The sequence below is a fragment of the Streptopelia decaocto genome (genome assembly GCF_964273445.1).
Source record: "Streptopelia decaocto genome assembly, chromosome: 3".
In the NCBI taxonomy this organism is placed as follows: Eukaryota; Metazoa; Chordata; class Aves; order Columbiformes; family Columbidae; genus Streptopelia; species Streptopelia decaocto.
The window spans coordinates 367,367-379,646 of NC_138656.1; the positions used below are offsets into that span (position 1 = coordinate 367,367).

Here is a 12,280-nt window from a genome sequence, read left to right on the forward strand (position 1 = left end):
CCACCAGCGCACGGGCAGGGTGGGAGGTCTCTTGGGGATCTCGATGTGCCAGGTCCTTCTTGAGAAGGCTAATGTCATTGCCATAGCTTTAAAGAAATACTTACTCTTCGTATATTGAGTTACTCTGTCAACTAATATAGAGAATTTATATTTCTACCGTAATCTCATAGGAGGAGTTTAGGGCACTTGATTTTATTAACCCTCTGTCTCCTGTTCGGAACAGAGGAAAACCTGCTGTAGTCTTAGGTGGCTTCTGCCTGGGTGACCCAGCAGAGGTGTGTGCAGGTGTCTGAGGAGCAGGGACAGCAGCTCCGCGTTGGGTCTGTCTCCGCAGTGCCCGTGTGCATCTGCCGCTGTGCTCTGGGAAGTGACCCAGCAGGGATGTATGCGTTGGGTCTGTCTCCGCAGTGCCCGTGTGCATCTGCCGCTGTGCTCTGGGAAGTGACCCAGCAGGGATGCATGCGTTGGGTCTGTCTCCGCAGTGCCCGTGTGCATCTGCCGCTGTGCTCTGGGAAGTGACCCAGCAGGGATGCATGCGTTGGGTCTGTCTCCGCAGTGCCCGTGTGCATCTGCCGCTGTGCTCTGGGAAGTGACCCAGCAGGGATGCATGCGTTGGGTCTGTCTCCGCAGTGCCCGTGTGCATCTGCTGTTGTGTTCTGAGAAGCGGGAGCGCATACAACCCAAGCAACAGGAGAAACGTGGAGTGTGTGCTGCACCATGGAGAGTATTTCCCTTTCGTCAGGAACCTGGAAACTAAATACAGCCCGGGGCAGGGAAAAAATGAATTGTCAAATGCAATACTATGTCTTGACCCTTACTTGCATATTTATTTTGAGAATCTGTTAGCTAGTGAGGCCTGGAGACACAAAACAGCCAACAAACCCCAACCATGGAGCTTATTGTCTTCACCCGTGTGTGTGTGAAGAACAGAAACTGAGAAGCTAGTAATTAAAAATTTTAGAGTAAGGTTTTTGGCCAGAGCATTGATCTGAGTGGCCCTGAGATACTGGTTCGGTGCTTGGCCAGCCCGGCTTTCCGTGGGGCTGCTCTCTGTTTAGGGAAGAAGGTTCATTCCAGCATTTTGGAAGAGATTTTTCAGATAAACACACAAAAATGCTCCAAGTTACAAGTTCCTAACTAGTTGACAAGTAAAACCATTTCCATAAATAAACCAGCACGAGTAAAAGCGGCTCTAGAAGGTAGTGTCAGGGAGCCAGAAGGAGTTTTGTATGAATGCAAGGTGATGCATTGCTGGTGGTTTAATGATTCTTAGCAGACTTTTGCTGTTTTTTTAATGCATTTCTATGTATTTTTTACAGTTGAGTTATTCACTGAACCACATAAATCGAAAACTGCTCCTGGAATCCAGAGCGGCTATCAACACTAGGATCGTGGTGGTTGGTGCGTCCGACGTGGGGATCTCGTTTCTGGAAACGCTCGTGTTTTGGTAAGTGTGGGGTTGTTTCTCGTGCCCCGCTGCAGCCGTGCTGCGGGCTGCGGCCCACGAGATGCCAAAGCCTGGACCAGCTGTGGATGTAAAACACTGAAAGACTTGCAGAAATTAATATAAAGTTAAAACTCAAAATGCAGCAGTTACACCACCATGGTTGTTGCCAAAGCTAAGAGAGGCCGGCTTTTTGAGGCTTGGCAGAGAACTGGAAATTTTGCCTGTTTTTTTCAGTTAAGCCAAGAGTTTGTATTTCTACAACAGCCATTAATAACGTCGCAAATTAAAATATCAATACAGCAAGGGAAGTTGAAGCACTTGATGGATGTTGTTCCATTGCTGGAGCAGTGAGGAAAACCCACCTGCTTCCTGCTCTTTTTCCTCAGCTCCTGACTCCCCGTGGAGCATCCCCTCTTGGCATAAAATCATTTGCCTCTCATCCTCCTGTTCTCAGCACCTTTTAGACTTTGAGTTTCACTCAAAATTCATTTAAAAATGTACCTTAGAGCTATTAGCCACTTTCTTGTTATTCATCCTGTGCTGTTTATTAGTGTGCTTTCAGTGTGGAGTGCTGTGAGGGCAGGACAAAGCGCATGCAGGCTGCAGGGCAGGCAGCAGCAGCCCGGCGAGCAGGAGGGCGGTGCCGGGGGTGTCCTGCTCCGGCGCTGCGTCTGAGCCGCGTTCCGGCAGTGTCTGAGCCGCGTTCCGGCAGTGTCTGAGCCGCGTTCCAGCAGCACTTGAGCTGCTGCTCGCTGCGTCTGAGCCGCGTTCCAGCAGCACTTACGCTGCTGCTCGCTGCGTCTGAGCCGTGTTCCGGCAGCGCTTGAGCCGCTACTCGCTGCGTCTGAGCTGCATTCCGGCAGCGCTTGAGCCGCTGCTCGCTGCGTCTGAGCTGCATTCTGGCAGCGCTTGAGCCACTGCTCGCTGCGTCTGAGCCGCATTCCGGCAGCGCTTGAGCCGCTGCTCGCTGCATCTGAGCTGCGTTCCGGCAGCGCTTGAGCCGCTGCTCGCTGCGTCTGAGCCGCATTCCGGCAGCGCTTGAGCTGCTGCTCGCTGCGTCGGAGCCGCGTTCCGGCAACGCTTGAGCCGCGTTCCGGCAGCGCTTGAGCCGCGTTCCGGCAGCGTCTCGCAGAACACGTCCTGGTATGTGGGGAGACGCTGCTCTTAGCGCTGCCAAGGTGAGCGCTCCGCTTCCGAGACGTTGAGTAGCGCTCCGAGAACGCAAAACGCAAGCAGTCCACGCTTAGTGCAGAACGGCACAGAATTTGTATTAATGTGTGCATACATTTTAGAAAGATTATGGTTTTAATTTTTGCAGCAGCAGCAGATAAAGTCTCCTGATCAATGTGAAGGCCTTTCCATACAATTTAGCTTACTTTGCTCATAATTTTCTAACATTCTTTGCAAAGGTTACGTGCACTAAAAATAGCTAGATTGAATCAATTTGTAAGCCCCTAATCCTTAAAACGAGGAAGTAGTTTTCTCCTCATTATTCTTCATACTTAATTGTTTTACAGTATCAGTCACCATGGAAACACACAAATGTAATTCACTTACCTCCATGATGACAGTTAGAACTAGATTTTACAAGTGTTTTCAACTCGTTTGAGACTGCAGAGGTGCGTTTCTCCCTGGGCAGAGGAGCGGCGTCTCCTCCCGGCGAGCTGCTGCCGGAGGAGCACACGGGTAACGAGTGGCCGCTCGGGGCAGGGACGGGCTCGGCTGCGGGAGCGCAGGGGTCTCGCGCGCAGCACCGTCTTGTCACCGCTTCCATGGAGTGGACCAGTTAGCTTTGTATCCGCCTCTTTGCATATAGCTGCGGAAAGTGTTATTGTCCTCTGATCATAGGGAAAACCCTTTTAATCCATGATTTGGAAAACCTACTTAATCCAACCTCTGGTGTAAACAATGACTTATTCTCTGAGGACGCTGGAAATATCCATAATGTGCTACGCAAAATAGCAGAGAGTGAATGGTGGCTAAGATGACAGTATTTTGCACGAAAATGTTGTGAAATAGATTTATTTCCATTTGGGTGCATTGAAATAATTGTTGCATTTTAAAAGCAAGTGGATTAAAGTGTATTTTTTGTCGAAGCCCTGAAGGTTGAAGTAGCCTCTAACGCAGTAAGTGTGAGTAGCTGTCTGCAGGACGGCGCTGCCCTGTGAGGCAGGGGTGCTCAGATGAGCGGGCACGGCGGGCTCTGCCAGCGCGGCTTCTGACGGAGCCGCCCGACTGCAGGACGGCGCTGCCCTGTGAGGCAGGGGTGCTCAGATGAGCGGGCATGCAGGCTCTGCCAGCGCGGCTTCTGACGGAGCCGCCTGACTGCAGGACGGCGCTGCCCCTGTGAGGCAGGGGCGCTCAGATGAGCGGGCACGGCGGGCTCTGCCAGCGCGGCTTCTGACGGAGCCGCCCGACTGCAGGACGGCGCTGCCCTGTGAGGCAGGGGCGCTCAGATGAGCGGGCACGCCGGGCTCTGCCAGCGCGGCTTCTGACGGAGCCGCCCGACTGCCGATAGCTGGCAGCGCAGGGTTAGACAATATCCTGCACAGCTGTCCTGGCTGGCAATACTTAGCATAATGCTTGCTGTTTAATTAGGCTTTTTATCTTTGCATTTGTCTGAGAACATCTGAAGCCTTCCATGTTGCCTGTCACTAATTAGTTGACTAATTAAATAGTTAGTGCATACTTGCTGATCACAGAGCTAACATGTAATGAATGGTTTAGTGATCTTCATTATTCCATACTATCTATCTTTGCCACATGAATTGATATACATGTGCTTCCTTTTGACCGCCTTTTTGTCATACCAAGGCAGATCCAGAACAGCGTTGCAGTTGCCCATGTGTTCGGTGTTGGTGGGTCCGTGTCCCACAGACACTGTTGCCTTCGTCGTTCATGGTTAGTGGGGACGGAGCGGTGATAGAGACGAACACGGGGGTGATACGGGACGGAGCGGTGACAGAGACGAACACGGGGGTGATGTGGAGTGGAGCGGTGACAGAGACGAACACAGGGGTGATACGGGATGGAGCGGTGATAGAGACGAACATGGGGGTGATACGGGATGGAGCGGTGATAGAGATGAACACGGGGGTGATACGGGATGGAGCGGTGATAGAGACGAACACGGGGGTGATACGGGACGGAGCGGTGATAGAGACGAACACGGGGGTGATACGGGACGGAGCGGTGACAGAGACGAACACGGGGGTGATACGGGACGGAGCGGTGACAGAGACGAACACGGGGGTGATACGGGATGGAGCGGTGACAGAGACGAACACGGGGTGACATCCGGCCGTGTTGCGCGGCCGGGCTCCCAAAGAGCCCGTGAGGGGCGGCGAGCAGAGCGGAGCCGGGGCCAGCCCGCCCCGCGGCCGCCGGACAGGCGTCCCAATTAGTTTGTTCTTGAAGTGTTCGGGATGCTGATCTTTCCTTAAACAAAAGCCCAACTTTGGGTGAATTGTTCCAGTGCTTGGGAAAACGAGGCCTGCCGTCTGTGTGTGCGCTTTGTGGTGGGACCAGACCTGGGCGCCCTGAGCACCGGGTTGTTCGCTGGGGCTCTTGTCTTCGCTGCTCGTTCCCAGCTCCTTCCTGCTCAGGTTCCTTTGTCGTTGTTGTTGCAGGGCAGATTTCTCTGATTTCAGAGTTTCATCAATGCAGGAACTTATCACAACTGGGTTTTCAGCGTCCAGTGCTGAACACAGACTGTTTGTTAGGATTTTTAGAACGATCCAGAGCTGCCATTATTACACGTGCTCTGCTGCAGTGAAGCTGAGGATCTAATTAGGATAGTTTAAGATTTCCAATATTAAAGTTATTATTTAAAGATTATGCATTGCATACACACAGCAATTTTGGTAGGCAGATAAGGCATTATCTTCTGTCAACCTGGTTTATTTTAGTTTCTATAAATGACTGGAAAAGCCAAAAAAGCATAGTGCTTCATTTCAAATAAATTAAAATGCTTAAGTTCATGTAGGCTACTTCGCTGCACTTTATTTTTTGTGATAGAAGTGATTTGACTTATTATTTGTGATAATGAGAGGTTTAATGAAAGCAATTAATGAAATCATTTGTCCAGGTGGTTGTTGCCATCTAAGCCTCCATCGTTAAGTCATGCACACAAGGAAACATAAAGTAGCAAAAATCAAGAAGAGTTGGCAAGGAATGTGCTAACAGATTCACAGAATCCAGGATATATATGTATAAATCATGTAAGGAATGTGCTAACAGATTCACGGAATCCAGGATGCATATAAATCATGTAAGGAATGTGCTAACAGATTCACAGAATCCAGGATGTATATAATCATGTACTCAAACTTGTTTGTTTGATTGTTTGGTGATGCTCAGTAAATGGCACCGTGTTGTATTGTGAGGACGGGGTGTCGGGACGTTGTGTTGCAGCCGCCCTCCCGAGCTGCGCTGAAACCCAGCACCTTTTACTTATTTCCCTAGATACCCTAATCCCTCCCTGCTCACTGTCGCTGAGCGGCTCTTCCCTTTGTATCCACAGCAACAGGAATCCCTGCTGGAGTTATTTGTTTCTGGGATGCAGGTGCACTTGTTTAATGTTAGGTTGGTCAGGCTCTTGGCTGGAGGCTCCGCTGTGGCCCTGCTCGTAGCAGGGACTGTGGCGTGTGTCGGGAGCACACAAGGCGCTCTCTGTCCCGGGTTCGCTGCTGTTCCCAGAGCTGTTGGTTTTTGGTTGTTAGGAGCTCTCAGGCAGCCGTGAGGAGTCGAGAGCCGAGACGTGTGGCCGTGGTTCCGCAGCAGCATGGCCTGCAGCTGTGTGCCCTGGATCCGAGCGCCTCTGTCTGCGTTTGCCATCCTGCGGTCCGGTGTACCAGACACGCTCCTGAAATCAGGGGTTTGTAATACAGAAATACAGGCTTTTTATTCTATTTAAAGATGCTGATGGTTTCCACGAACGCCAGCCTGTACTTGCGTGTAGAACAAACCTCGATTCTCAGCCAAAGAGTCGTGTCTCGTGTGCGAAGCCGTGCCCGCGACTCCATGGCGCGGGGCCGGCAGCGCCTGCCGGGCCGCCCGCCGCGCTCCCGGTGGCCGGAGCGCCCTCGGCGCAGCGCGGATCGGAGACCTGACCCCGTTCCTCACCGCGTTCCAAGGAGATGCCAATCAACATTCTGATGCCAGCGAGATGAGTGAATGGGAAACGTGAATTGGTGTTTGGGGCATACGGGGATGCCATGGGAGCGCTGAGCTAGAAGTAAATCATTAGTTAGTAAATCCTACTGCGTGAAAGGGCTGAATTGGAGCCTCACGCTCAATGGGGAAGAACTGAACAAATACCATACGACTGGAAATACTGGATGACTGCGTGTGGACTAAACAGAGTAGAGCATCTGCAGAAGAAAGGTTTGTGAGCAGATGAGTAAAGGGTGTCACAGTGCAGTCCCACAACAGAGCCACGTTAGTGTTACCGACAGCCTTCATCCTGCCACTTTGCTGATGCTGCTCGCAACGCTTTAATCCAAAATATGGTTAATGTAGTCTAGTGTTACTGCAGCACCTGGGTTTGGAGACCTGGGAGGCCACACAGGACAGACATGGGTTCAGCTCTGATCCGAACAGAAACGTCCCTGCCGCGAGGGCAGGCGGGAGCGGGGAGCGGCGGGGATGGTTCTGTGCCGTTGCAGTGGTTTTGCTCACAGCTACACGCAGGCAGGTGCCGAGGAGCCGCGCTGTTTGTGTGTGAGTTACCGTAACTGTTCACCTGCGCCCGCAGTGCGTGCAGGTGGCGTCCTGTGCGCTTTAAATGCAGCTTGCGTCTTGGGCTCTCAGTGCGTGAAGACCCCTAGGTATCCCTCCGCCAGCCTCGTGTGGCCGTAAATGAGGAACAAGTTCTGTTTGCACCCACCTCTGCAGAGTGACCTTAATTTAAATGAGAATCAGGCCCATAATCTGTATAAATATATGCACTCTGGTACATTAAGGTTATTTATTACATTGCACTCAGCCGAGTATGCATGGAGATTTACTGTAGATAATCCATAATCCAGAATTAAACTATTAATATGCATTTTGAGAGAGGCAGCCATAACCTTGAAATTCCTTGGTTTAAGTATGACCTTTAACTTTGTTTGAATATATTTTTTAAACGTATGAATAACAAATTAACATTGGTCGATAAAAAACATTCTGATTCCTTTGTACCATTTGCATCAATCCATACTTAACTTACAAAAAGCCTTGAAGATTAGAAGGCTTAATCACTCATAATATTTATTTGTTTTTAAATGTCAGATCACGTTTAGTTCAACGTACTGTCAGTCTTGCTCCTCTCCACCCCCACTCTGGGGTTAACAAAATGCAGTGGAAACTATTCCTCTTTTTGTGTGCAAAGACACACGCGTCTTAGGAGAACGCCAGAACACTTGTGCCTGGCCCGTGTGAAGGAATTACTGTCTGTATCCTACGAATACAGAGGTGAAGTCTCTGCTGTTCCTGGGCTATGCTGTGCTAGTTCCAGCAGCGCTGTTGCGGGTGCCGGGCAGGTTCCAGCGGTCAGGACGCGCTTGTCCTGTGCTGCAGTGTGCGCAGGTGAGCTGTGACAGCAGAGCCGGGTCCTGTGCTGCAGTGTGCGCAGGTGAGCTGTGACAGCAGAGCCGGGTCCTGTGCTGCAGTGTGCGCAGGTGAGCTGTGACAGCAGAGACTGTGAGCAGAGCCGGGTCCTGCGCTGCAGTGTGCACAGGTGAGCTGTGACAGCAGAGCCGGGTCCTGTGCTGCAGTGTGCACAGGTGAGCTGTGACAGCAGAGCCGGGTCCTGCGCTGCAGTGTGCACAGGTGAGCTGTGACAGCAGAGACTGTGAGCAGAGCCGGGTCCTGCGCTGCAGTGTGCACAGGTGAGCTGTGACAGCAGAGCCGGGTCCTGTGCTGCAGTGTGCACAGGTGAGCTGTGACAGCAGAGACTGTGAGCAGAGCCGGGTCCTGTGCTGCAGTGTGCACAGGTGAGCTCTGACAGCAGAGACTGTGAGCAGAGCCGGGTCCTGTGCTGCAGTGTGCGCAGGTGAGCTCTGACAGCAGAGACTGTGAGCAGGGCCGGGTCCTGTGCTGCAGTGTGCGCAGGTGAGCTGTGACAGCAGAGCCGGGTCCTGTGCTGCAGTGTGCACAGGTGAGCTGTGACAGCAGAGCCGGGTCCTGTGCTGCAGTGTGCGCAGGTGAGCTGTGACAGCAGAGCCGGGTCCTGTGCTGCAGTGTGCGCAGGTGAGCTCTGACAGCAGAGCCGGGTCCTGTGCTGCAGTGTGCGCAGGTGAGCTCTGACAGCAGAGCCGGGTCCTGCGCTGCAGTGTGCGCAGGTGAGCTGTGACAGCAGAGCCGGGTCCTGTGCTGCAGTGTGCACAGGTGAGCTGTGACAGCAGAGACTGTGAGCAGAGCCGGGTCCTGCGCTGCAGTGTGCGCAGGTGAGCTGTGTCAGCAGAGACTGTGAGCAGAGCCGGGTCCTGCGCTGCAGTGTGCGCAGGTGAGCTGTGACAGCAGAGACTGTGAGCAGAGCCGGGTCCTGCGCTGCAGTGTGCGCAGGTGAGCTGTGACAGCAGAGACTGTGAGCAGAGCCGGGTCCTGCGCTGCAGTGTGCGCAGGTGAGCTGTGACAGCAGAGACTGTGAGCAGAGCCGGGTCCTGCGCTGCAGTGTGCGCAGGTGAGCTCTGACAGCAGAGACTGTGAGCAGAGCCGGGTCCTGTGCTGCAGTGTGCACAGGTGAGCTGTGACAGCAGAGCCGGGTCCTGTGCTGCAGTGTGCGCAGGTGAGCTGTGACAGCAGAGCCGGGTCCTGTGCTGCAGTGTGCACAGGTGAGCTGTGACAGCAGAGACTGTGAGCAGAGCCGGGTCCTGTGCTGCAGTGTGCACAGGTGAGCTGTGACAGCAGAGACTGTGAGCAGAGCCGGGTCCTGCGCTGCAGTGTGCACAGGTGAGCTGTGACAGCAGAGCCGGGTCCTGTGCTGCAGTGTGCACAGGTGAGCTGTGACAGCAGAGACTGTGAGCAGAGCCGGGTCCTGTGCTGCAGTGTGCACAGGTGAGCTCTGACAGCAGAGACTGTGACAGCAGAGCCGGGTCCTGTGCTGCAGTGTGCACAGGTGAGCTCTGACAGCAGAGACTGTGAGCAGAGCCGGGTCCTGTGCTGCAGTGTGCGCAGGTGAGCTGTGACAGCAGAGCCGGGTCCTGTGCTGCAGTGTGCACAGGTGAGCTGTGACAGCAGAGCCGGGTCCTGTGCTGCAGTGTGCACAGGTGAGCTGTGACAGCAGAGCCGGGTCCTGTTCTGCAGTGTGCACAGGTGAGCTGTGACAGCAGAGCCGGGTCCTGTGCTGCAGTGTGCGCAGGTGAGCTCTGACAGCAGAGCCGGGTCCTGTGCTGCAGTGTGCGCAGGTGAGCTCTGACAGCAGAGCCGGGTCCTGCGCTGCAGTGTGCACAGGTGAGCTGTGACAGCAGAGCCGGGTCCTGTGCTGCAGTGTGCACAGGTGAGCTGTGACAGCAGAGACTGTGAGCAGAGCCGGGTCCTGTGCTGCAGTGTGCACAGGTGAGCTCTGACAGCAGAGACTGTGAGCAGAGCCGGGTCCTGTGCTGCAGTGTGCACAGGTGAGCTGTGACAGCAGAGCCGGGTCCTGTGCTGCAGTGTGCACAGGTGAGCTGTGACAGCAGAGACTGTGAGCAGAGCCGGGTCCTGTGCTGCAGTGTGCACAGGTGAGCTCTGACAGCAGAGACTGTGAGCAGAGCCGGGTCCTGTGCTGCAGTGTGCACAGGTGAGCTCTGACAGCAGAGACTGTGAGCAGAGCCGGGTCCTGTGCTGCAGTGTGCACAGGTGAGCTCTGACAGCAGAGACTGTGAGCAGAGCCGGGTCCTGTGCTGCAGTGTGCACAGGTGAGCTCTGACAGCAGAGACTGTGAGCAGAGCCGGGTCCTGCGCTGCAGTGTGCGCAGGTGAGCTGTGACAGCAGAGACTGTGAGCAGAGCCGGGTCCTGCGCTGCAGTGTGCGCAGGTGAGCTGTGACAGCAGAGACTGTGAGCAGAGCCGTGTCCTGCACCGCAGCTCTGAACTGCAGCTTTCTGTCTTTCTTTCCACAGTCCCCATCTGAAGTTCAACAATCTGACCCTGATCTCAACTCATGGCCTTCCAGGAACAGACCCGCTGGGCTCCAAACATAGAAGATTTTTAATTAACAGGTTTGATTATTATATCTAAACCCTTCCATAGCTTTAAAGGAAAACACAAGTTTGTAATTCTTTGTGAACTTGTCCTAAATTGTAGATAGGTATATAAGCAAATCGCCTCAAAGTAATCCAACCTGTCTATATGACATGCACTCACCTGTGAAATGAGTCGAGTCTTTTGCTCGGGCAGTATTGCAAAAGCAGCAGCGGCAGGACAGCAATCCAGGGCACTGGCCTCTGCTTTCCAAGACATTTTGGATTGTTTAGATCTCCAGGCTAAAGAAAAATGACAAAAGATGTATGCTTGCTTTAAAAATATTATTTAGTTTTTATTTTCCATGAGTTTCATTCCAAATATTGCTGAAAAAAGAACATATAACAATTAGTATTGGTGGTATTGATGGGTTTATGTTTTTTTATTTTTGCAATAGTGACTAAGAATTCTCACTGTAGACAGGAACACAATTGTTCTGGACGTGGAGAAGCACAGAGTTAAATCAGTCAGCTATTGAATAGCTGGGGAATGGACTTAGTATCATTTATTTAGCAGTGGCGTGTGGCTCTGAAACCCGCACATTTCTTCACCAAATCCTCCATCAATAAGCCGCAGTGCACTGAAGGGCCAGCGCTTCAAATGGCAAAACAACGCGGTGTCTGAACCCTAAAACGAAACCTCCACAAAGACGTGGAAATGGTGTGATGTGGACCTGCTTAAAACTACCTTATCTCATTTGGATTTTTGCCCTGTCATGGATTTTTTTATAAGTAGTTACCTGAATCAGTCTTCTTATTGTAGAAAGGGGTGTGTTTAAGTACAACTCTAGCAAATGAGGGGTTTACATGCTCACATAAATGCATGTACTTGTTTTCCTAATATACTGTAGAAAGCGTTGTACTAACCGCGCGTCCTTCCTGAGGGAAAGCGGCAGTGCAGAGCTGCCTCCCAGAGTCAGCTGTTACAGTCCAAAGCAGATTAAGAGTGAAAATTGAACTCTGCAGGGTATGATTTCTGAAAGCATCCCTGTGAGTCTGGAGTGCCAGTCTCCTGGGAGCTGTGCACCTCAATTAGAAAGGCGCTTTTGAAACTCTCCTCTGTCCTTGATGTCCATGTTATTTATAGATTTCTGCATGATTACAGTTCAGAGCTGTTAGTGTTTTTCTTCCCTTGTTTATTTGCCTCTGGTACTGGTGAGTGCAGAGGACGCAGAGCCCCCGGAAAGCCTGGTCCGTCGGTCCTGCAGCGCTCCGGGTCACGCGAGCAGCTCGCTGTGTTGCTGTGGTGTCCTGCGTGACGGTCTGGGGAACGCAGTGACAACAGTTGATGTGTGGCGAGCAGCTCCGCTTTAGAACGTGTATTCTGGTACTAATGCCAAAACAACAGCCGTGTGTGCTGAGTGTCTGCGGTGTTCTCTGCTGCGGGCTCCGCCGTGGCGCTGCGGTCGCTGCTGTGGTGCTGCGGGTGCTGCAGGCACCGCCGTGGTGCTGCGGGCACTGCGGAGAAGTTCAGTTGGAAAGGGGTCGCCAGGAGTAAAACTGAGATCTTTTACTTCTAGATCTGACAACCGTTTTCCTAGCTTTCTATCTATTTTTGAACTCTTCAGACTAGTACTTTGGAACATGGATCTTAAAATGCCAGTAGTGCCTCCATTGCTTTTGTGTCT

At 52.5% G+C, this 12,280-nt stretch overlaps 1 protein-coding gene across 7 annotated transcripts in view; it reads left to right on the forward strand.

Moving 5' to 3' along the window:
• CFAP61 (cilia and flagella associated protein 61) overlaps nt 1-12,280 on the forward strand; it is a 101,852-nt gene that overhangs the window by 43,379 nt on the left and 46,193 nt on the right. For all 7 annotated transcript variants that reach the window (XM_082047499.1, XM_082047498.1, XM_082047501.1 and 4 more), the window contains 2 exons: nt 1,320-1,447; nt 10,533-10,631. In XM_082047499.1, coding sequence (XP_081903625.1) covers nt 1,320-1,447; nt 10,533-10,631 — 227 coding nt within the window. The remainder of the gene's footprint in view (nt 1-1,319; nt 1,448-10,532; nt 10,632-12,280) is intronic.